General features: G+C 45.4%; 1 protein-coding gene across 1 annotated transcript; it reads left to right on the top strand.

Moving 5' to 3' along the window:
- Positions 1–13,861: 13,861 nt before the first annotated feature.
- Positions 13,862–22,071, top strand: sncb (synuclein, beta; the record flags this gene model as incomplete). The annotated part of the gene is made up of 5 exons (XM_079744573.1): positions 13,862–13,982; positions 17,527–17,556; positions 17,757–17,842; positions 19,658–19,741; positions 22,051–22,071. The coding sequence occupies 5 exons, from the start codon at positions 13,862–13,864 to the stop codon at positions 22,069–22,071; spliced, it is 342 nt and encodes a 113-aa protein (XP_079600699.1).
- Between the last annotated feature and the right edge of the window lie 4,427 nt (positions 22,072–26,498).

Here is a 26,498-nt window from a genome sequence, read left to right as displayed (position 1 = left end):
CGTTTCCTGCATTTTATGCATAGCAAATTAACGGTTGTAGCGCTTTCCCTTTCATCAAGTATTCCTACAGAGCAAGGGAATTTCTGTGGGGCTCTGTGATGTTTTCTCTCAAGTGCTTCTCTCCTTTGACGAAGGGGTTCAGAGGTCAGGCTACAAAGATGCAGCCAAAAGTAACACGATGTACGGGTATGCGGCTCTGTGTCTGAACACAGCGATGCCTTGCACCCACACTATCTCCAAACGGTGGCTTTGTTCGTTCGCCTTCTTGTTTTGTGTGCTCCTTTTCAATTACAGCACCGTGCCTTCCTGTACGGCAGAACTCATCCATTTTGCCAGAGATTTGCATCAAGTTTCATGGAGTTTGAACGGCACATAACCGCACTGAATGCCGATTCTGGTCAACATTGTTGCACGACACAGGGATCCTATAAGCCCTTGCATCAGAAAAAATAATTAATTTCTTGTATAGTAACACAGAAGATGGTATTCCAGGACAAGGAACACATTTCAATTAATGTAGCCGGTTTGGAAGACCTTAAGAGAATAGTGTTCATGTGGTGCTCTTTATTGTTTCTGTTTCCTTTTCCCTCATGTTTTACATAACAAGCCTATTTCAGTCAAATTATTTCTTCAGCCTCACAGCCACCAGTACCACGCCTTTATTGTGTAATGAGCTTTTATTTTGAAACGAGAGGCTGGGCAGTACCGGACGATCCTCTTAGTTCCAACTATCCATCCTCAATACTTCTATTGATCCTGTGGGCTCCATTAACTCATCCAGCAGTGTGAACCCCCGCCCCCCCCCACACACACACACACACACACACACACACACACACACACACACACACGCACACACACACACACACACACACACAAACACAAACGAGGAGAACTCCACGTTATACCCACCACAGAGGTCATGGAGAGGAAGGCCCTAAATTCTGCTGACGGAAGCAAATTCCCCCGCATTAATATGGATGAGTAGGGGGGTGTGTGGGGGGGGGGGCGTCTAGGTCCTGGTTATCTGTGTCCATCATGGCTCGAAGATACCACGGTTAGATTGGAGAGTAACAGAGTTTGAGAGCCGAAAGATCGGAGTAGAGCAACATTTTGAAAGTAAACAACGCAAAGAAACATTCCCCTCCCTCTCTGCTCCCTCCCTCCCTCCCTCTCTGCTCCCTCCCTCCCTCCCTCTCTGCTCCCTCCCTCCCTCCCTCCCTCCCTGCTCCCTCCCTCTCTGCTCCCTCCCTCCCTCCCTCTCTGCTCCCTCCCTCCCTCCCTCCCTCTCTGCTCACTCCCTCCCTCCCTTCGCTTCTCCCCCATGGGAACGTGCCGCCTGTGATTGACAGGGAAGATGGATTCCCGGTTACAATCACGGAAGAGATGCCCTGATTGATCAGAAATTAACGGGGAGCTGTCTCAAATTTAAATTGGCTCATAAAGAGTGGGCGCAGTCCACTTGAAACTGATATTCTCCAAAAATAGCCCTTAAATGTGACCTACTCCACCTTTAAGAGTTTGGCTTGGTGGCAAAAAGGGGGCAGGTGGGGCATCACTGAACATTCACCCATGGCTCAAGCCAGGGGCCGTATCGACGGCCATGAGCGGTGTGTGTGTGACCAGGTGTGTGTGTGTTTGTGTGTATGTGTATGTGTGTGTGTGTGTGTGGGGGGGGGGTCCCGTCCAGAAGAAGGGGGCGCTGTAATTAAAGTGTAAGGCGGAGTGCAAAAGGCGCCGGCGGGCTCCTTGCCACGTCTCCCGTTGACTTTCATCTCCACGGCAGCGAAGGTCGCCGAAGGTGTTTAGAACAATCTCCGCAAATTGTTGGGACTGGGAGGCTTGATAATCTCCAACGGTTTTAATGGATCCGGTATCTGTTTACCAAGTGGCTGCTGCGCACAAAGTCATTTGGCAATTGTTTTACCCCCTAACACAATAATAGGACCGGGATTGGCTTTCTGATTAATGACATCAGTGGTTAAGTTGATATATTCAATAAGAACGCCAACCTTGAGCCCCGTGGAATTATTATGCGTGTGCGCGCAGGCGCGTGTGTGTGTGTGTTTGTCGTGTGCGCGTACGCCTGTGTTTCGTGTGTGTAAAAATACATCATCCAGAGGAGAAGAAAGAGAATGAGAGGTGTGTGTGTGTTTGTTCTGGAGAACAAAACGCAGAACAACAAAGCGATTGTTCTGCAATCGCTCCCCCCCCCTCTCACTCCCTCCCCCACTAGCTTCCGTCCCTCAGAATTATTCGCAGACGTTTCCTTATTATGCTGCTGCATAATGGACATGCAGACTCACAGCAGGTCAGGCGCTGGAGCAGGCTGTAAACCTCCTCAGTGACTCCTTTACTACTTCTTTCCTGCTGACTCAGGTAGGCAGGGGGAGAAAAAAGCGTCGCACATGACAATGCGAACCGGCGAGCCAGAGAGCGACTTGGCTGGACGTCCCCTTTAAGAACCGCGCGGCGGTTATGTAGAGTTCCCTCTGCAGTGCACCCCATCATGTGTGAGGAAGTCGTTGGCACGGTCCCAGGGCAGGCTGGCCTAGCGACCGGTGCATTTTGGCCGGGGGGGGGTTTGGGGTGGGTGGGAGGGGAGGGACACTGGCCTGCCTGCCTCACAGCAGATCTGAAGGGGTTTTTTTAATGGGTCATCTGGTCAACTCTTTTCCGGGCGTTTATGCTTGAGTGGATAGGGATGGACAAGCCCGCAGACTCCCCCCTCCCTCTGGAAGGGCTGCGGGGCCGAGCGGGGCTGCCTGCATGTCAGCCCAGGTGGCCCCGGCCCCCTGGCTCACACCGGCTCACACCGGCTCACACGGAGCACACCCCACCAGACAGCAGCCCTTCCACACGGGTCAGGTAGTTATCTAGCAGGAAACAGACCACTGCAGGAGACAGGCAGACTGGGAGACATGCAGACAGGCAGGCAGGCAGGCAGGCTGATATACTATGAGACAGACCGACAGACTGAGACACTGAGAGAGAGACAGACAGAAAGACGGGGAGACAGAAAGACAGAGCCGTAAAGACAGAGAGGCAGGAGGACAGACAGACAGACAGGATAGGAGACAGCCAGTCAGACAGACAGACAGGCAGGTAGACACGCAGGCAGACAGATGTATAGACAGACTGACAGTGTGAGCGTGCTTGGTTAGAGAGAGAGAGATAGGGAGATCAAAAGTACATGGTACATGTGACAAGACCGTTTAACATGAAGTATACTGCGGGATACGATTACAAGCGAAAGTGAGCGGAAGACAATCATGTAAAGACGCAGATGGCCCTTGCCAAAATAATCTCTGCTTCCCTCCGTCTTGGGTGACACATACCGATGGAGCAGTCGAGGGAGAGGAAGGAAAGAATTAGCAATACTTTCTTCTCGTAAGTACTTAACAAGCATAGCGTACAACTTGCTCTACCACATTGAAACTCGGATGCCATTTCCATATTCTCTCAGGAACTATTTAGGACGAGAACTCTGTTCTCCTCCATTTTTCTTTTTGCTTTGCGATCTTAATTTCATTTCCACACCGTCTATAATTGACTGTGATTTCCAAAGGCCTCTCTCATTGTATTTCCCAGGTGAAAGATTTCGTTGATTTCCCCCCCCCCCCCCAAGTTCTGTATGTGTTCAGGCGAACAATGCGAACACAATTACAAGACTTGGCAACGAAACCCCCCCTCAAAAGGCCTTGGCACCAAAAACCCTGTACAAATTGCAGAAGATAAAAGTGCAAACTCATTAGCCTGCTAGCTTTTCAATCAGCCAGGGCTTTTATATGGCATGCGTCTGGGGCTGCTACATCTCTCATCTGATGATCACCATTTCCACGCCACTTCAAAGGAAAACGCTGTTGCCTCCAAACCTTAGTGTCAACTAGTTTCGACGTAGGGGTTTGTCAGGAGCACAGATGCTAGGAGTGGAGACACCTGATATTTCGCAACCTCAACTCCCATCACCAGTTAAACAAAATCCATCCCTTTTGACTCTCACATTAGTTTAACACTAACCGAAAATAGAGGGGTACCTTATTATACACGGTCATGGCTGTAGTTTCCAGGCTCTTGCTGTTAGGGTTGGGAGGTTTCCTATTGTGAATCAAAAGCCGTCGCCCACCTCGAAGCCAAACTGAAAGTGAGAAGGGAGTCCATCTGTGGCCGTCCACCATCGAGCTGATGAACAGCCGGGGGAGAATTCCCAACAGGCAGCCAACACTGCAACAAGAGAAGCTACCACCTCTGCTTCTTCTCAGGAGATCAGGAGGGAAAGAGTGAGCGAGCTGGATGAGTGACACAGTTCTCACCTCGTTTCAGAGACTTAACAAACATCAAATTATTTTATGAGCATTTTTTAAAAAGGCTACACTTTTCGTGGATAAATTCATTTTTTGTTTTTTACTTTGCTTTTGGTTTTTGGATGACGTTGGACGTTGGTTTGAAGCACATACAAAGACGGTGCAGCAAAAAGGAGTAATGTTTTACCTTGGGGCTTGGACGAAGCACTCCACTTTGTTTTGCAAACGCAGTCTGCTACTAGCTGATTCATGGAAAACAACTCATTACGACCCTCCAATGTAAAGTTAGGCTATTTCTATACCTTTCATAAACAATCTCGAAAGACAAAACGGCTCTTCAACTCAAGCCTATAGTTTTGTTAATCAACGTGATTAGATTCAGCCGACATGCATATAAGCAGATCTATTGCACCCCTGGGTGCAGAGCACATAACCACCGCTCCCTGGAGATGGCGTTCATTTGCAAGTCTATCATTTCTTTTTTGCCATCTTTTTTTATCCAAGCCGCTGCCTGCTGCAATAATGGTTTATGTGAGATGTGACACTATTAACCTATTAAGGCTCATATCTCTGAATCCGCTCCCTTCATTTTCAGACACTCTTGTCATGTGCGTCGTCATCATCATCATCACGCTCGTCATAGTGATCGCGGTTTGCGTTGTGGAGACAAGGCGCCGCTGCGTGATGCCGCAGTGCCACCTGGCGGTGAAGATAGACACTGCGGCGTCGCTCGCCTCAGCTGTGGTGGCTTTTAAGGTCGATCAATTCCCCTTTCTTACATGCAACCCCTTCTCTGTACTAGTGTTAGCGTATACCACATACCTCATATTGGCAAACAGCAGCAGACTGGATATAGAATGCTAGTGGCTGATTTTAGCTGCTCACACCTTCTTCCCTGTCAGTATCAGTATCAGCGTTTTTTGACGCTGATACTGACAGGGAAGAAAAGTAACACGCAAGCAGCACGTATTACATAATATTTATTCATTAAACCAGAAAACATTTGTATGGGAAGCCATCCGGATGGATTGTGTGTGTGTGTGTGTGTGTGTGTGTGTGTGTGTGTGTGTGCGCGTGTGCGTGTGCGTGTGTGTGTGTGTGTGTGTGTGTGTGTGCGTGTGTGTGCGTGCGTCTGTGCGTGTTTGTGTGTGTGTGTGTGTGTGTGTGCGTGTGTGTGTGTGTGTGTGTGTGTGTGTGTGTTTGAGTGTATGTGTGTGTGTAGTGGGGGGGAGGGGAGAGAGTGAGACGGAAAGAGAGTGAGAGAGACAATAAAGTAGATTTACAAGCTTTGACAGAAAGCAGAAGCAAAGGGGGTTCTCCCCCATACCATAATAACCAGCCTTGTCTTCTGCTTCATTTGCCTTATTTTGCTGGTCTTGAGAAAGCTGAACCATTTGTATATGGTTAACTGTAATATGGATTTCCGTATACATAATGTATTCATTCTGTGAAACATGGCTTTTGTTCCGGTGTGGTGTATATATATAGCGAGTTATACTAGTAAAAGTGAATTAAGGAGGCATGCAGGAAGAAAATAGAACCTAACTCCAATAACTTAGTGTTTTGAATCTGCATAATGCTTTTGATACTGATACATCCTTTATTATACCCAAACGACAATTCAGCTGCAAAAATACCAGACTACACAATATGTTACAAATAATATAGTGCGTGCTGCGCTTCAAAAATTGCATTATGCAACAAACATGGTACAGCAGTATCCAGGCGAGATAAATTAACATATGTTATCAAAGGGGCTGGATATCTGATGAAGTCAATGTGTGTAAACAGGCTTTCATTGGGACTTGCATGTACATAAATAGATAAACATTGAATAAAAATTGAATTCCGAGCCTGATAAAGTGTGTATCCCAGCAGGTAATGGGAATCATGTATGTGATCAAATCTAAGACATTGTAACAAATAATGGTCTTTGCATTCCTACTTCCTATTTCCCAATCCCCACTTCCATATATACATGTGTGTATGTATATAAATACATTACGTCAAATCATGCATCTGCTTTGTACATATATGCCTACCCATTGGGATGATTTGACAAACCCGTCAGTTTAGTGAAACGGCTCAGCAAAGTGCAAGTACAGTGTCGACTGTTTAGAAGTTGGAGCCTCACCCGTTTTTCTTAAACCCTCATGCATTATGCATTATGCTAATGAACTCCTATGCCAAAGCTGATGCTCAAACATTTGCATGAGCCTCTGATTGCAAGAAGGAGAAAAAAACAAAATCCAGAAAGTTCAGCCGTTTGAAAGGGGGGTGCAACAGACAAACTGACGGACATACAGGCAGACAGACATGCAGACTGTGTGTGTGTGTGTGTGTGTGTGTGTGTGTGTGTGTGTGTGTGTGTGTGTGTGTGTGTGTGTGTGTGTGTGTGTGTGTGTGTGTGTGTGTGTGTGTGTGTATGTGTGTGTGTGTGTGCGTGTGTGTGTGTGTGTGTGTATGTGTTTTTGCTCGCGAAAGTCATTGGAGAAAAATGTCTTGGCATCTACCACCGCCATAAATTCAGCTGGAGCGCAGCCCCGGTCTACGTCAAGATTTTATAACCCGGATTGATTGAAATTTTATAACGCTTGCTATGATTGAATGATTGAATGACTCGACTCAACGGATTTGAAGTAAAACCATCCAGCAGAAGCTGAGGCCGTTAAAAAGACGGATGACAGATATAGGTGTTGTTGTTGACCGGCGGTGCCTCCATCGGCAACGACCAAGTGAAACGCGTGGGATCGCCGTCTGTCTGGGCAGAACTGCGGATCTGCCATAACGCAGATGATGGACGGAATCATAATGATAGAAAGCAGCACTGCTATCGAAATATGAAATGACTTCTAGACCCGTTTATGTCCACAAGTACCCTTGTATAATAGGTGGCCCTGCTGCTAGACATCTGTCCTCTAAGTACTGTGCTGCTTTTTTTGGCGCCTCCCATGGACATGATTGACGCACCGGGCGAGTTCAAAACGTTCAAACTGTCTAATGGCGCCTCGGCGCTCCGCATTTATGCAAGAGTGTAGAAAAAGGCACTTAACGTCTGAATGCTATTCCAGATACTTTGTAAGCATGCTGCTCTATGTACCAACACCTCTGATGTGATCGTTATTCAATAGCCCGAGGCTAAACACGGTTGTTCTATTACTGTAAATAGGGTACAATTTCAACTTTCATCACCTTTCAAGCAGCTAATGCATTTAATATACTTTGATACCATAATAAAATAAGGGGCCACAGATTTATATTGGGGATCCAGATACAGAACAGGGTGCCTGTAGTCCCAGAGGTCCAGGATGTTTTATTAGTCCAAATGGAAATCCCTGCTACTCCGGTCCTGTGTAAGAGGCAGACGGGTTCTGGGGAGTTGGTCAGTGTGTTTAGGCTCTCCCCAGCCCTGCCTACGTGCAGGCCCATGTGGGGGCGGCTGCCTGCCAGGTCGGGGCAGTGCAGGCCAGCTACAGCCCAGCTCCAGGCTGAGGAGGGGTGGTGGGGGATTGGACCGGGGATGTCGATTCTCTCTCTCTCCTCCCCCACGCCCGAGGCCCTGAGGGTCCTGAACTGGTTCCAACACCCCTCACCCACAACACACTCCAGGGAAGAAACGACCCAACAGTCACCATCTCCTGCCACCAGTACCGGGAATGTGGAATGTGTTGGGGAGCACTTGTTGTTTGCGCTTTGTTGTTGTTGATTGATGTTGTTTGTTTACGGTTTGTTAGTACCTTATTGGTCTCCTTGAGGGAGGAGATTTCCTCTGCATGCCAATACAGTTGATCTGTCTTTCTAGTGTTTGTTGTTGTCTTTAGTGTTGTTTGTTTCCTGTTTGTTTGTTGTTGTTGTTGATTGTCATTTGATATTATTTTTGTCATTGTTGGTTTGTTGTTATCTGTTTTGTTGTTGGTGGGGTGGGTGGTTTTAAGGTAATACATCTAGAAAGCAGAACTAACAGTCGGGATTAGTGCCAACTGATATCGCAAAACTATAAATTATCTTATGAAAAAATGCTGGACGGAGTCATTCGTTACTCACATATTCTGCACCTCACACACATCCCCACACACCACAGTCCTCCTAGCCCTTCTCCTCCTCCCTGTATACATTATTAAAGCACTGCATTCAAGCAGGGAAAGATCCACAATGGTCTGCCAACCTCCGTTGTTTTGGCAGAACAATAGCTGCAATATCAGGTTAATGGGGCGTGCTTACAGTGGAAAGGAAACCAAACAGGAAGTGAAGGTTAATGTACGTATCTGGGCTAGGGTACGGCCATAGCCTGTTGTGGATAGTACAAACACTTAAACTCTAACAAGGAAATAGATCAGGAAGCTGCTGCAAAAAGTTTAAAGACAATAAAGAATAAAGACTTTTATTTAGAACTTTAACAAAGTAATACAAAAGCCTGGCTCGTCTGCAGAATACCTCCCGTTCCAGCTTCGGCACACCATCTATACAGACTCGCTCTATGATTCCTCTCATAAACTCCAAGGTTTTTATCAAGCAAAGCCCATACATGACTTCACCACAAACCAATTCCTGTCGTTTCCGTTATTCTAGGACTTGCGCTGTGTATTGTCACCTCAATTTTCAACGGCCACGTCTGAACACTCTCTACCTTTGTGTCAGACAATGCCATGCATGCGTCACTCACACATCTTGTTGTTAAAGCCCTGAAGACAACGGTGCAGACTATTCACACCAGGGGCAGAATCTGTCCCTGAGCAAAGTGTGTCTACGCTTTGTCAATCTCAATAAACCTGGAGTATCTCTGGGTGATACTGCCCTCGGTCATATTGGTTCCCAGGCCCATGTCTTTGGCCTCAGAAACGTCCAGAGCTGGAAACTGACGACAGACGGAAGAAGAGCACACGTTGTTCATGGTCTCTCACATTCTCTCACCATTAGGTTGTCTCAACCTTAACAGAAAAACTCCATTGTACAAGGAATGTCAGTACATACTGGCACAGTACATCTTAGGACATTTACAAGAGACAAGATTCTCTTCAGGAGACGACTCTCAGTGTTTTTCCACGCTTATCCCATTCCTATAGCATGTAAGGCAAGATAATGATTATAATCTCTCTAAGGGTATGATCAAATTCTCCCACGACCTCAACCAAGTACGTTCTCGACATTTAAGTAATGTTTATTTGGTTTATTGGATTAACAAACATCCTGGACAGAAATGGCCCAACATAGAAGCTGTGGTGTAGTGCATTGCCCCCATGTAGGTTTATTGCAAAACAAGTTAACAGGTGAACATTACCATATCATATCAGCGTGAGTAACTACTATTTGGTTTTAGCAGCTTTGAAAAAACTAAATCGTAGTAACTCAGCTGATGTCATCAACGGTTTGCTCATTATGGACCCTGAGCTTGTATGACCAATAAACAAGCAGTTGATTAGCCTGAAAGCTGCCCGTCTGTAAAATCTTTCAAAAGTTAAATCCAGAAGCAAATCCTATGCATTATCTTTTGTACTTTCCCTCCTTTCCCAAATGGGCTTCAACATAAAGGTCTTGCTGTGAGCACTGACGTTGTCCAAAATAAATACATTTTGCTTGGAATATAGGCTCAAAGTGGTACATTTTCACAAGTCCACCATTTGGGGTGTCTTTGCGTCATCAACACGCTGTAAAAGACTCTCCTGCGCCCTCTAGTGGGACATGACGCTCCGCCTCGCAACGGCAGGCAGTGGGCATAAGGCGTCCTGCTGTCGGTTGTTATGGAGCTGAGTGAGCGTGTCCTCATCGGGACTTCTGAGGGTGTTCTCTGAGTGCAGCGTGTCTCTGACCAGTGTGACAGTAATAAAGGGGAATGTGTTGTTAGGCCTCCGTGTCTTTCTCCACTGGCATTGTGACATGGCAGGTGTGTGGGGGAGATTAAACTCTTAAGTGTTATCATCGCAGCCTCAGTAAGTGCGAGATTGTTCGGAGAGATGATTCAACTGATAGGCAGTGCTGCACTCATTTTATCTGGCGGAGGAGGAAGAGCCCCTCTCTATCCTGGAGTAGATGTGCTAGCAGGCTGTGACAGGCATGAAGGAGATGGTGTTGATATTGACAGGCTGGGACCGAGAGAATGACTGTGACGGCGCCTGTACCTTAAGTGTCCACTAGATGTCGTCATTTTCTCCAGCAGTAATTGAGTATTTCATGTATTTCATGTATTTATGTATTTCACCTGGGTTATTTGTAATGTTCCTCACCTGTTTAGAGTCTATTAAGTCTTGAGTTTATTGGTTGTGTGTTGTGTTACCCTGATCCCTCCTTGTGTTATTCACTGAGCAGGTACTCTCAAGTAAGCTCTCCTAGCATTCGCTGCCTTAACTGACAAAGGACATACAGGCGGAGGAGTTGACAAGGAGTGACGGGAGTGACAGGAGTGACAGGTCTTTTGCTGACACAAAGCAACCGGAGATGAGAGATGTGTCACTTTTTTTTATTTATTTTTTACTTTTATCTACAGTGCTTCAGTGCTTATTCACATAAAGGTTACAGTTTAGGTTATGGGCAAATCCTGTATTTTATCTTACAGCAGAAATTATAGCAGAAATTGTAACTTATCTTTTTATCTTTTTTTTTTATTGGATATATCATATGGAAAACCATGATCACAAACATTTACAAAATAAATGTTAATCCCTTTGCATTAGCCTACATCATTGGCATTTCTGTAATTCCTTCCGGAATTTTCATTAATACTATTACTTATTTTGATGTTTTTCTCCAAAAAACGATTTGAGTTTCATTTATTTTATCGCATGCATGTTGTCAGTCCTCTGAATGACCACGAGGGGGCAGGGTGGCTTTACAGATCCTAGGGGATGACGTATGGGCTCAGCTTGCCGTAAATCTCTTCCTCCCTATCTTTGAGCTAGCCACACACACGATCAAAGCACAGCTGGTAATCTGTAAATAAGTAAATATTTGAACTATTCGAATTGTGAGTTCAATGGCCTAGGCTACAATGCATTTTTAGCCTATTGAAGCTAATGTGGTGAGCCCTACACTGTGGCACATGGGAATCATGGACAGCTTCCCTGTCTTTAATTCAGAACCATGGACAGCTCCCCTCTGGCTTTAATTCAGAACCATGGACAGCTTCCCTCTGTCTTTAATGCAGAACCATAGACAACTCATCCCAGTCTTTAATTCAGAACCATGGACAGCTTCCCTCTGGCTTTAATTCAGAACCATGAGCGGCTTCTCTCTGTCTTTAATTCAGAACCATGGACAGCTCTGGTTCTACACGCTATGAGCTGGTATCGACAGAGGGAGGGGAGAATCACTTATTTAAAAAACTATGCGCCTTGTGTTCTTTGTTAAATATAAACAAGCACCAACGATATGAGTAGGACTTTAACCTAAACTGATTTAATTTGGGATTACAAAACGCCGTGCATTCTGATTTCAACTCACACAATGAACGCCATACAAATGCACCGCAGTTAAAATGCAAATTGCAATCGTTGTCGAGCGTGTCGTTTGTGTGTGTGTGTGTGTGTGTGTGTGTGTGTGTGTGTGTGTGCGTGCGTGCGTGCGTGCGTGCGTGTGTGTGTGTGTTGGGGGGCTGTGGTTACTCGTATCGTGACAAGATGATGAGAGACAGAAAAACTAGAGGTTGCTTTGCTGGGAATTCCTCAAAGGGGGGGAGGGGGCAGGTCCGGTTCACGCACTCCTTCTCCCACACACGTCACGTCGTGGTCGACATGTCGTCAACCAACATAATAAGACGCATGCGATTCTGATTTATGGATTTAGTCTTAATATCCTCCTATATATTGTGCAATTAATTATGTTAAGATGATTATCTGTCTCATCAAAAACATCAGCCTTTCCGTTTACTTCTATATGGCCGATGTTATAATTGTATGAGACAAAAATACATATAGAAGGTCAGTAGCCTGTTCATAATGCATTGATGAGATACAATACAGTACAATTCGCAAGGGATGTGAGGTCTATTACATGGTTTTCAGATGTGCTTTAGGTCGATACCTTTTAAGTTAGAAAAAAAATGTTATGTATTGGCCCTAAAAACGTGAATTGACTAGACTCAGTCAAGTTAATGTCTTACAAAAAAACGAAGTGGTCCCTGTTTCTAAGTTCAAACGCTGCATCGGGTACTTACACAGGAAAACGAATTGCAGGAGCTTATGCCTATATTGCAGTCACCCTTTTCCACGATGGCTCATCGTATCATTGATCGAAGGATTAATCACCTAGACCTACATTGTAGTCTACAGTATAAATAATATAGGGCAGAAATGAGTGAAAAAAAAACGTTTTCCATCGTACTTGATGGCCATGCCCCGCTGTAGGACCCAGTGACAGTAGCTGAGCGCTGGGCTGATCGATAGTGGTGGGAAGGGGGCGGGGGGCGGGGGGGTCGTGACGTCATCCACGCGGCTTGCATGAGGCACGTCCCCATTGGTGGAGAGCAGTGAGCGCTAGGCCCACCTAGTGATCATTCCGAGACTTCTCTCCTTTCGACGAGATTTTTGAATCGAGTGTGCAATTGTAACTGCAAAGGGGACCAATCGAAAGCTGTTATTAGGTAAGAAATCATGATCGCATGCCTATATTTAACAAAATGTTTCAGACGTCTCAACCCGTTTAGGCGTCTGGTGATAAAAAAAATAAAAAGGTTTAATCGTGCCTGAAATGAGATCGACATTCAAACGCTGCGATCCCCCACACGTTACACATGGTGTGTGTGTGTGTGTGTTAAGATCGCTGCATGTTGTATATTATATCATGTTACATGCTTATTATTATAACATACAGTATAGGCGATATTTTGACAGGAAAATCAAGGATGAGTAATGAAATGAAGGATGGAATCATGCATTTCTGTGTCTAATATTGTAGACGAACAGGCCTACTATATAAGACTGTATCAAGTATTGGACTTGGGGGGGCGGAAATGAAAACAATTACATTATGAACATTGGATTCGGCCATAGAATACTTTTCTAAGGTAATTGTATCATGCATTTCCTAACGCTGGTATGCATCACTGTAGGCTCCATATTTTCCCATCCCCCAGCAATACTGTCGAGCTCTTGTAGATTCCAGTCTATAATATATAGTATCTGTGGTCCATTAAGGCCTATGTGCCATCTTGACGAGCCATCGTGTCCCTGTCACTGAGAGCAGCATTACACGCGAGCAATAATAAATGAGATGCGTTGACAATCAACCATTTCATTGAAATCTCTTCTCGTTGAATATTTCATGCGTTGGCAAAGATGAGTCAAAAACGGGGGGCTGGAAGCGTGACTCCAAAGCGGGTTTCACTACAAGTCCCCGAGCGTCACGGTTGAATTGCATGTATTACAACTCGCCATAGGAGGCGTTGTTTCCCTCGCCGTGATAACCTATGGCCTAGTCACAGGTATAAACCTCTCACTATGGATTCTTCAAAGGACGATCCACGCCGAGCTCTGACATTGATGCAGAAGTGGACGTCCAGAAAAACGTCTTTGATAGGCTGAAATAATAATAAAGGACCGTCGTCTCTCCACAGAAACACTGCCAAGATGGATGTATTTATGAAGGGTTTGTCTAAAGCTAAGGAGGGGATGGCTGTGGCCGCAGAGAAGACCAAAGAAGGCGTAGCTGTTGCAGCTGAGAAGACTAAAGAAGGTGTCATGTTTGTAGGTAAGATGTCCAAGCCATGATTTGACATCTTCAGATGATCAGCTTCAGGGTGGCGATGACCAATCAAAATTGAAATTGTTTGTTTGTGTTTTATTATTCTAACTGACTACAGGTCTATAGGGGTTCCTGTTCCTGATTCGCTAAAGGTGATTCATGTAAAAATGTATATAGATGTGGTTTGATCCTGTATTATAATCTAAGATACGTAATTTAACAACCCTTAAATTGGTGAGATTATTTTCCACAGTCTCTTTGAGACTGTGTGGTGTCAGATTACACATTATGCTGCAGAAGAGACCTGACACTATCAGTTAACTCAGTCAATAAGGTGGTGTGTCATTCAGCTATAGTGAGCCGTTCAGCGGCTCAATTCATCAATATGTGGGCTAGGCATGAAGGTCAAAATACTGGGCTGTTTTTAGATCATCATGATGATAATCACCATATAAGTAACAGTCAATAGTTATAACAGAAGTGTGCATATATCCAATCAACTAAGGATGTGTAGGAGTAACATTAGTGGTAGGTGTTGTACATTACGTCCATTTTCTTAACCTTCACCCCTCTCCGTCTCTCGCTCCCTCTCTCTCGCTCACTCTCTCTCTCTCTCTCTTTCCGTCTCTCTATTTCTCTGTATCTCTCTCGCTCTCTCTCTTCCCCGTTCTCTCCCTTTATTTCTGTCTCTCTCCATCTGTGTCTCTCCCCCCTTCTCTTCCTTTCTTTCCGTCTCTCTCTCCCCCCTTCTCTCTCTCTCTGTCTCCCTCCCCTTCTCTCCCTCTCTTTCCATCTCTCTCTTTCTCTCTCTCTCTCTCTCTCTCTCTCTCTCTCTCTTTCTCTCTCTGGGGAGAAGCAGTAAGGAAGGGAGGCAACAGAAGGTGGTGGTGGTGGTGGTGGTGGTGGTGGTGGTGGTGGTGGTGGTGGTGGGGGACAGTGGGACACGGGGCTTGTGTGAGGAGGCAGCCTCTCTCCCAGTGTGTCAGTGAGCTGGGCAGCAGCAACAGATCGGGACGCTGGGACCCAGCAGCCCTGAGGTCTCCCACAGATCGGAGATTAGAATACGTTCATTCTGGCACCAGTCTACACCAACAGCGCTACACATTAACCAAAAGACAGCTGCTAAACAGCAAGCAGTCCCCTCCAATGTCAGGCGCATGGGCCCTTCTTCAGTGTTACTGCAATAAATGTTTTGGTGGAATTACAATATTTATACTATTTACAATTTAGTCAATTATCCAAGGCCAGTGATTATGTATTGTTCACTTTGTATCACTAAGGTTGTTAGTCATAAATCCTTAAAACCAAGAACAAGTGATATCGTGTATAAAATGAATGCAAGGGTGGGCGACGGTGCACTTAGTGTTGATGTTCTGTTTGTAGTTCCAGCCCATTAACATTTAGTCATCAAGCCTTTTCAATGCACTCCTTTCCATTCTAACGCACATCTCTGAACAAGAGCATAGAAAGATACAGACACACACACACACGTACGCACGCACGCACACACAATGTATTTTCCATTGTGTACGGCCGTGCTATGATTGGTGTTCATTTCTACGCCGTCTAATTCAGTCCCAGCGGTCTCTGGAGGAACCTGGGCTCCCTGTTGTCTTAGATCATTATCCTCCATCGCGCCCCACCAATCACAGCCATGACCTGCCACATGCAAGCACGTGCAAACCCTGTGCCTCTGCCCTCACTTCCACCCTGACAGGGTCTAATCCAGGTCTCCCCCTGCCTTTAAGAGGTCCAGGTCGGGGAGAGGAGAGTGAGCGGGGATTGAGAGGGGAGTTGGGGTGGGGTGTGGGGGGGATATCTGGAACATATCTCTGCCTCTCTGCCTTCTCCTGCTTGTGGAGCCTGCCACCACTGCCCTAGAAAAGGTCTGTGCGATGCGCTTGAAGGTCTGTCTGTGGAGGAGGGGCGGCAGCGACGCCATAGGCCTGCTCCTCCACCTTCGGACAGATGCCTCCTCCCCCGCTGACGCACATCCCCACCTCCCTCACGCACACACATACACACATATATATACGCAAACACCGCCACCACCATCGCCGCCTCCCTCTCCATCACCGCCAACACCACGACGACGTCCGCCCAGCTGAGGCGGAGGCTGTACTGTCACCCTCGGGGGGGGGGGGAGCGGGGAGGCAGAAGAGTGGAGGTGGTGGTGGAGGTGGCGTGGATTAATATCCTACACTTGCTAGCTGACGTCGCGAAGAAACAGCTGAAACAGATGACGGGTGATGCTCCTTCCGTCTCCCGCTCCGAGCTACCATTCAGTTTACAGTCCCGTTTAAAAAATGAATGAAAGAGGTCGATGCCTCAGCGACACAGGAGTTTCCCCGTCTAGGATTGGTTACGTTTTTGTCTTATCGTATCTCCTATTATTTCAAAGACAGCCCATTCAATGGGTTTTGTTGTCAGCGTTGGCAGAATCGTGCTTCGTATTGTTCAGAGGTTCAAAGTCTCACCATCAAACTCACTTTAGACGTTTAAGCGTTTCATTCACAGCCTCAGAGTCACCTTGCGGCGCATTAAAGAGGAACAATTCAATATCACATTAAACGAGAGACATGGCTGCCACGTTCATCTTACCCTATATATATCCAGTGACAATACTGTGGGAGTAGAGCTACATATCGACACGCTGGACCACTGATCTACCGGCTACGAGCCTTGTGTGTGTGTGCAGTGAACTTCGGCACTCCCCAGAGGTTAACACAAAGCAAAGTATTCCTGTACGCCCAAGTCTGCTATGAAGCTGGTTATAATGAAGAGGCAATCCTCCTGTCACAACCTTGTGGAGGGGCAGTTAGGGGTTAGATCACTCCTTGCTATGGAGGAGGAGGAGGAGGAGGAGGAGGAGGAGGAGGTGGGCTGGGGTGGGGGGTTGTGTAATCAGGGCCAGCAGGGCCTTCCCTGGAGTGCTCAAGGAGTACACTAGCGGTGGCACATCTGACGTAAGTGAGATTGGTGCGAAGGTCAAGGAGTGACAGAGAGAGGGGGAGAGTAAGGAAGTTGGAGTGGGTATGCTCACCAGACAAACGGAAGACCAAACTCTCCCTCTCTCCGCACGTTGACACGCAGGCCTTCTTTATGCAGCAGCAGCCAGATCGCTTTCCATTGCGTCCCGGGATCATTGACAATGTGACAAGCCATCCCCAGAATTGCAGCGTATAGAGCGAGGATCAATAGCAGGGGAATGAGAACTGTCTGCTCTTAAGGCGACAGAAACAGTCGCTTCTCCATGAGGATGGGAAGCAGGCTGAAGAAGGCTGAAATTGCCTGATGCGGTAGCTAGGCGAATACTGTTAGAGCGCCAGAGCCGTTATGAAGCAGCAAACTGAGATTGATAGCCGCCACATCACAATGAAATAACCTTGGTAGGAGAAATACTCTGTACAGCCATGTCGGTGCTGTTGAGCTAAAGGCATGCAGTCTGTCTTCTCCTATGCAGCGTCAGTATTTTAACGCTGTATCCCTTGCACAGGCACGCATTTTGCTGTTTATTTTGCTCATGTGTTTGTTTATATGTTTATTTCAGGTTCCAAGGCTAAAGACGGCGTTGGCTCAGGTGAGTTATTGGCTGACTGCACCCTATCTGACATCCTATCTGTGTAGGAGTCTCTGTAAACACATTTAGATACAAATTCCTCATTAAATCAAAGGAAGAAGTCAAGCGTGAGTCAATCCTCATTTTTGTTTTGTGTGTGTGTGTGTTTGTGTGTGTGTGTGTGTGTGTGTGTGTGTGTGTGTGTGTGTGTGTCCATCCAGTGGCCGAGAGGACCCACGGAGCGATGGGCAACATCGCTGCAGCCACTGGCCTGGTGAAGAAGGATGAGTTCCCCACAGACATGAACGTACGTAAACGATCCTTCCCGGGTTATCCGCCTCTGTTTATTCACACCAGAGCCACAGTGAACGCCAATGAGGTTGAAGGCAACTCTCAAGAGACGCGGGACAAGATACCGCAAAGAGTGCCTATGACAGTAAGGGGAACCAGTAAGTGAGAAGAAGGATAGCTAATAGACACTAGAAATACACGCTAAAACCTATAATCAATACGGATAGAGAGGAGCAGCTGGCCAGGGGGTGTCCATGTCCAGGTGACTTGAAATGACCTACCCATGGAGTCGTACTGAACAAGGATCTGTCCTCTGTCCTATATCAACAAGTCTATTATTACAGCCTGCTAATCAATGTCTACCAGTCTCTCTTTACCCCCTCGCGACACAACAGAATCCACCGGGATCTGGTGGCAGAGAAACTGGAGAGAGGCACAGCCAGGCGGGTTGGAGGGTGAAAGGTTTTAATTATAGATTAACAAGCGTCAAACTTTAATATCGGTCCACTTGGTCTCTGTGAGTTGAGGGCAGGACAGTAAGCCCGTAATCAGCCACTGTTGTAAAGCTAATAACTGAACCCAGAGACCAGCCGCCATGTGTTGGGGCCATGGGGTCGTTCCTCCTAATACTCCTCGCTCCGACACGCTGACCAAAGCCTCTGAGTTTGTTAACAACAGCGGCAGGACTCCCTCCATCACCGCACCGCCAAACCCCGTAAAGCCCCCGGCAGACTTAGACCCTCCCCCCCGGACGCAGTGATCTAGTAAATCTCTGGCACCCGGACTAATAGGCTTGGTCAAGGGCCTCGCTGTGGAAGAAAAAGTGATTTTCTTCTCACCGAAGTTTTCTGCCGCTTGTTCTTCAGTGAAATTCAATTGAAACCTATAGATTATTGAGATTTGGCGCAAATGTTCATTTCATAGTGGGATACATTTCTTTAAAGACAAACGTAAATTGTGTCAAAAAGACCCAATTTAATCGTCACGAGCAAGAAGTGAAAAAGTCTCATGCTGGAGCCTTAGAAATAATAATAAAATGATTGTCTTTTTCAGATGTGCCCTCATAATATACCTTATACAATATGTTATATAATAACATAATATATCATATTTAATCAGATATTCCATCAAAATGATCCCTGTGGTCACTTGCATTTGCTGCAGTGGGCAGTAACACTGCCCATGCTGCGTTTGACACACAGGGCCGCGCTGTGCCTTCCTGACCTAATTGACGTGATTAGCGGAGGCTTTAAAAATAAATGTGGGCCGAACTAACTAGCCTTGTTAGAAAGGGACCGTAGTAGCAGGTGCTGTGAATGATATGAGCAACGTGTGCACAGTAACCCTCTTAGTAAGAGATACTCGAAGATCAACAAACTTGTTTTGACACCGTAAATATATCCGTCTGTAGACAAGCTTTTGTTTGTATACTATTCAATGGGATGATATGTCAATATCAATATGTCTGCTTTAGTATCTATAATAGTGTATCTGTCATTCTGAGAGTGAATCATATATGCGTATTGTATGTGTTGAATGCAAATGAACTATGTGGAAATTAATGCATCGTGACTAAAACAAACTCCCCCCACATCTCTCTCTACATAGCAACTCTCCTTCTCTCTCCCATTCCGGCTTGGCCTGTATCATATCTCTTGAATTGCCAATTAATGTGGATGAATGCATACCGATTAAAGGTTAAAAATACCGACCCTCTCTCTCTCCCACCTCTCCTCTTCTCTCCTTCCTATTTCTCTCTCCTTCTCTTCATCTCTCCCTCTCTCTTCATCTCGCGCATGTCTCTTGCCCTCTGCTCCTCCTGTCTGTCCAGCCTGAGGAGTACGGCCAGGAGGCTACAGAGGGCCAGGAGGGGATGCTAGAGCCAGAAGGACAGACGTATGACGAGAGCCAGCAGGTAAGCGATGACCGCACAGGAAACCACAAGGCGTCCTCCGGTATCTATCTATACCCTGCTCCGGTGGAAGTGCTCCAAAGCATCACTTGGATATCCATGTGCTTTACAGTAGTAGTGATGCGGAGGGTATTAGCTGGGAAGGAAATGGCTCTGAATGATGCTTTCAGTGGTGGGGGTGCATGGTGTATGGTGGTTTGGAGACTCGAAGAGAAGGGGACACACATACAGACAGGGAGGGGCAGAGAGAGAGAGGGAGGTAGGATGAAGTGATGGAGTGAGAGAGAGAGAGGCGGGTGGGAGAGAGAGACAGAGGTAGAATGAAAGAGACAGAAAAAAAGAGAGAGGAGTGAGAGAAGAGAGAGGCAGAGAGGGGTGGAAGATAGAGTGAGAGTGAAGGGGAGAAACCCGGAGTCAGAGAAGGAGACAGATATAGAGACTGACCAAGCAACAGAGAGAGAGATATAGAGAGGGACAGAGCGACATAGAGAAAAGGAGAGAGAGAGATGGACAGAGCGAGTGAGAGAGAACCAGACAGATGGACAGAGATAGAGAGAGAGAGAGAGAGAGAGAGAGTGACGGACATTGCGACAGAGCAAAAGAGAGAGAGAGCCAGACAGATGGACAGAGCGACAGAAGGAAAGAGAGAGAGAAAGAAAGACATACAGAGGGAGAGAGAGAGACGGACAGAGGGGCAGAGAAAGGGAGCGAGAGATTGACAGACATAGCGACAGAGAGAAAGAGAGAGACAGACAGACAGATGGACAGAGTGACAGGGACAAAGAGAGAGAGAGAAACAGATGGACAGAGCAACAGAGAGAAAGAGAGATCGACGGACAGAGTGTGAGTGAGAGAGAGAGAGGGCTCGGCTCAGCTCCAAGTGATGCTTTTATGTGAGAACGGAGAGCTGTGTTAATATTCTCCAACTCGACGTGGTTACTCAGTGTGGATTTAGTGTTTTATCGCCACTTCTCTGTATTTCCCCTCCACTTGCTCTCCTGCCTCTGAGCTCCTGCAAATACAGACAGTAAGGTTTGTAAGAGAGGCGTATTTTTATTCTACTTCAGTTTATGTTTTCTATAAATAGATGGATCAGAGATCTGACTTAGCAAGCAGAGTGCCCTTTCAAGCCCTGCAAGCCATGGTGCTCATATAGTGAACGTCGTGGGTGTGTTTGCACGTGGGAGTGGAGGGAGCATGTGACCAGAGGCAGATTGATGCTAGAGCGTGCTTCCTCACGACCATGAGGATTTGACTCAACCCCTTCCATCACTACGAAGAAAAAAAAACATTCACGGGATTTATATGAATCGATAGCAACCCTTAAAGGGTGGAGGTGAGATGCAGCAGGAAGGAGTAATCTTTTGAGTGGTTCATGTATTTAATTGTATTTTATTGTATTAATCCACCATTAGAGCGAGTGAGGCTATTTTCAGAACATTTCCAGAGAACAAAAACACATTAATGTGATTTAACATGGCGTCAATAGCACGGGATGAATTGCATATTTCTCCCAGGGCTGAAGCGTGAATCCTGGTGTCCTCCAACCACGAAGCCCCCCCCCCCCAAGCCCCCCTGCCTCATCTGCTGCATCTCTTCCCCTCCCCCAGCACCCTTTGAAAATACCAGCAGTGTGTGTGTGTGTGTGTGTGTGTGTGTGTGTGTGTGTGTGTGTGTGTGTGTATTCAGTCAGGCTGAGGGGTGTGGTGGTGACGCGTAGCACGCAGTGCATTGTGGGTACAGGTCCTACCGTCAGGGTCTCGCGCATTGCTGTAAATATGGAGTCTGCTGGCGGAGCCCCTCCGTTGCCACGGGTACTTGTCCTGTGACTCTGACCTGGTAGGCTAATGCTAGACGGTGGTTCACCAGTGGGACATACAGAAACCCCTCTGAGTGGAACCCATGACCTAGATGTGTCGAAGGAATGACATGGACACACCAAGGGCTTTTTTGTTCTATTTTTTTCGATCATGTGTGGAGGAAATGGAGGCGGGCTGTGAGGAGGAAGCCTGTTCGGAATAGCAATGGTGGTTAAAAATGTGCTCACGACACGTCCTTGAAAGTGGTGCGAGCTTTTGCTGCCCTCTACAGGTTATTGGGGGGAACTGAATCAGCGGAATCAGTGACGTCTTTATTTATAGTGGAGGGATTTCTGTTGAATGGTAGAATATATTTGATCTGAACTACGTGGTATTATTCTATTCTATTATTGTTTTTCTATATATTTTGTTCACAATATATAAAGTATATATATTTGTATGCATGGCATGTGTGCCTTCCTTCTCTTAGTTCTGTTTCTGTGTTTCCCCCAGGACTACGAACCAGAAGCATAAAGCCATCCCTGAACGCCCCCAACACAACCAGCAGCACAATTATATTTCTGACAATAACGGACACACGCCGACTACATGTCCCACACAATAATAATACCCTCCATTGCAAAAAAGAAAACGACCGAAAAATAAAAAATCGGTGCATTCCCTCAGAACATAAGAAAAAAAAGTTCTTCCTTCGAGACCAATCTTTTATTATTCGATATTGTAAATGTCATGTTACTCATGTGATGTGTTGGGTGTAGGTATTTATTGAGACGTAGGACTGCCCTGCCGCACTCATTTCCTTGAATCCCTCCCAATGAAATGAGTCCGGAACCGGGGCTTGTGACTCTGTACTCGTGCGTATTTAGAAACATGTGCAATAGATGTATTCCTCAGCTTCCAGCCGACGGGAGTTGAAAAGATTAACAACAAATTAAGTCTATTTGCAAGCAGATAGGATTGCATCGATATCCTCTCTAAGTGTGTTTAAACTGCCTGTTTGTGGGTTTTCTCTTTTGCATTGATTTGAAAAAGTTATTTATTTAAAGGTTTTTTGAAGTAAGAGTTTTATACATTGTATCTTTATAGTTACTCGTGAATCATTCCAGTTAGTTATTTGTTAGAAATGGAAAAACGATACATATTTGTGTGTGTGCGTGTGGGTGTGTTTGTTTGTGTGTTCTGAAGATTTTAAAGTCAACCTGTAATGTCTGGAGATCATCACGGTTATCATAACAATATGTGCTTTAAAATACAGGACGTGTCAATATAACGATGTATGTGTCAAGCCAGACAAACAAATCCTCTGTAAATAAAAAAAGAGAAAAAAATCAACCACTTGTTGAGTGTTGCTTAAAATTACAATTATCATTGCTCAGAAGCTACCATACAACTCCTTTTTTACCATAAAAGTGTATCATAAAAACCAAAAAAGTGAATACAAACATTTAATTGATAAAGCTTTAAAATAAAAAAATCTAACTTTATGCACAAATCCAAGTTGCCTCCATCTTGTTAAAACACGACGATGCCGTTTAAGCATCGTGTTAGCAAATCTTTTATCTTGATTTCATGCTGTTGGAGTCTGTGCCTTGCTTGGTGGCGATCAAAACATTAGAATCTGCTGAGTTGGCTAGTGGAGGCTGCGGTCCGCGGCAGGGAGCTGCCATACTCGGGATGCCAGGCTAATCGCTCCCCTTTGGTCGGTCCTTTGTTCCGGTAATCCGGAGCGCTCAGAATTTGCCCAGACCGAGTGTCATCAGGCCCATACAGCGGGGGAGGGAGGGGGTATTAAACCGGCCCGTCCCTCCGTCTCCTCTTTAGACCAATTTTTTGCCACCAGACCGCAGCTGGGCGACCGGAGACGACTGGAAAGGAACAACTATGGCCTCCTTTAAGAAGTCTTTCGAGGGCCTAAAAAGCACCAGTCAATCAGCAGCAAAAGGAGTTACAGAGTCGGCAGGTACAGTGCTGTAAAGTGATGATCCGTCCCAATTTTATCAATTGTTATTATTATTAATATCATCATTATGAGTAGTAGCAGTAGTAGTAGTGGAAGCATTATGCACATCACTGCATAATGTACGGCCTGAATTAATTAGCAGGAAAACTGTTGAAACAATCCAAAAACCCAAAACATTTAGAACGGAGAACTTGTGAAGTTATAGAGGGAGAGAGAAATATCATTTATTCTTTTTTTACTCTTGTATTTCCAGCTCAGGCAGCTCAGGCAGCTGTGCAGCAGGTGGAGCAGTCCACTAAGGATACAACCGACATAGGTACAATCCCCCCCCCCACACACACACACACACACACACACACACACACACACACACACACAGCCATCCATGTTCTCTGAAAGAGAGGAGACATAGTTTGGTTATCACAGCTGACGTTGGTTGTGGCTCCCTTTTGGATGGGTTAGGGAGGCAGCAAGCACCAGTCAAATATATGTTCTTTTCCCTTTTTCTTTCTGTAGAAGACATTTTTTGATGAGGTTACAGTATAATGAACAATTACAGTACAATGGATGAAAATAAACGATTTATAATCAAATTGAACAAATAAAAGATGGAGGTGTATGGATTCCATTTAGATGAGTTATGCAGAATTGGTATTTCTAGATGTGATAATCTAATGCTTGACTTTTCTTGAAGCTGCACAAGAGGCCAGCAAACAGGCTCAGGAGACCATTGGGAGAGCTGCAGACAAGGCCTCAGACACCATCAAGGTCTTTGGACAGAAGCTGTAAACCAATTGAAAACCTACTGTTTACTGATGAATGTCTTGTCTTGCCATGAGTGTGTCAACAATGTTGGAAAGAAAATGGCTTCAAAGATAGGTATACTAGATAGATAGATAGATAGATAGATAGACAGATAGACAGATAGACAGATAGACAGATAGACAGATAGACAGATAGATAGATAGATAGATAGATAGATTGATAGAGATATTTTTGATCTTTTACTTTCTGCGCTTTGGCAATGTACATGTACGTTTTTCATGCCAATAAAGCCCTTTGAATCCTGAACCTTGAAGCTAGATAGAGAGACACAAACAGACAAACGGACAGAAAACACTATTCCACACACTTTTGGTGTGTATCTCAATGAATCTAAATGAATAAATATATGATCGAAAAAACGAATACAATCACCCATCACCCTCCATTAGTAACAATCGTATCACTAGATAGATAGATAGCCTTGAAACAAACAACGACCGCGGAGTGGAACAGGGCGGGCGAATACATGCTCTGTGGCGAGGGCTTCTTATCAACCAATCAACATAGTCATTATCACCAGCACAATACTGAGTGGGACGACGCTGGCAGCCTGATGCCTCCTGATGAGAACGTGATGAGAGCTGTTTACCTTGGCCCTGGCTGGCTCAAGTAACATCTCCACCCCATCCACCTCCCCCCCCCTTCCATCACACTACGAGTTGCTAGGCAACAGAACTCTGCCAGGGATTTGTTGGGCGTTTGAATTACTGGAGAGAATTCTGCTCTCAGTACACAGTGTCCTGGCCAAGGCGCAATTCAACATTATACTCTGTGAAGGAAAAGAGGACATGTTCAATGGCCAAATGAATAAAAATATCAGCAACATAAGTCTGCTTTGTAGTAGTACCTCAATAGGCCTACTGAAGTGGTCAAACGATTATGAGAGGAGTGCAGTGTGTGTGCGTTTGTTTGTGTGCGTGTGTGCTTGTGTGTATACTTGTGTGTGTGTGTCTAGAGGTGTGTGTTTGTGAGGGGGCGGTATTGAAAAATTTGTGTTTTTTTGAGTGCTGACGTGTGTGGGAGTAAGAAATCTGCTCGCTCCTTCTGAGACTTGTCTAAATTTCATATACTTTCCCAGCGAGCTACATTATGACATCAACAACAAATACATTGTTTCTTAGAGTCTTCATTTAAAATATATATATATATATATATATATGTTTATATATATATATGTATATAGATATCATATATATATGTTATGCAAAACTGCATGCATCTTTTCCAAAGTATTCTTGAGCCTGACTACCTTGATTGAGATCCCATATGTCAAATATCTTTGATATCTAATCAGAAAAGAGTATAGTCTATAAAATGTATGTCCTTCAATGAACTTACTTTTCACACTTCAAACACTGTGCAAATATCTGACTGCAGCGGCAATACCCCCACATTTGATCCTTCTTTTCATTTATTTCAATAAAGTCAACTTGTGGAATTCACAGGTTAAACCCTGTGCGTGCAGTCATCATTGTGTGATTATAGAAACCTGAACTTAATTACTGTAATTTGTCTATGATTGGATAGCAGAAGAGATATTTTGTCATTACATGACCACTCACTGCCAGAAACTCCACGGTGGTTTCCAGGGAAACAGGAAATCTGAAGGCTTCCATAGACACAGCCACAGCTAAAGCCAGAGGCTTGCCGAAGATAGATTATTCTAGAGAAAAACCTGTAGCCGCTGCTATCAGGCTCAACCATCTATCCCGATAGCCATGTGTCTTTTGTGAACACGAGGATTTGCAGATTACGTCTTAAATTGTGTGGAGAAAAGAAAATGAAGAGACTAAAGGCTGGCTTCCATTGTTGAGGTATGTCCCTCACTCATTACTCTCTCTGCTGCAGCTCGTTGTGTTGGGGATTACTGCTCTATCTGATGTTAATACTCTTTATGAATTCCGGTGCATGCTTATGATCTGTAACAACGGTGTCGTACAACCACATGTTGTGATGCACTGTGATGAATGAAAATGTTGGAAAGTGTCGTCACAATCTGAAGATATGAGAAGCTAATAATTACACCATTCTGGATTTAATTCAAACACAAAACCATACTTTACCATACCTAAAACCAATGTACCAATGTACATTTGCAAATCTATTCAACTAGATTTGTTGAAGAAGCTATTCAACTTGAGCATCCACAATGTTA

This window comes from Pollachius pollachius (genome assembly GCF_949987615.1).
Source record: "Pollachius pollachius genome assembly, chromosome: 10".
In the NCBI taxonomy this organism is placed as follows: domain Eukaryota; kingdom Metazoa; phylum Chordata; class Actinopteri; order Gadiformes; family Gadidae; genus Pollachius; species Pollachius pollachius.
Note: the sequence above shows the minus strand (reverse complement) of the source record. Positions and strands in the feature narration are given on the sequence as shown.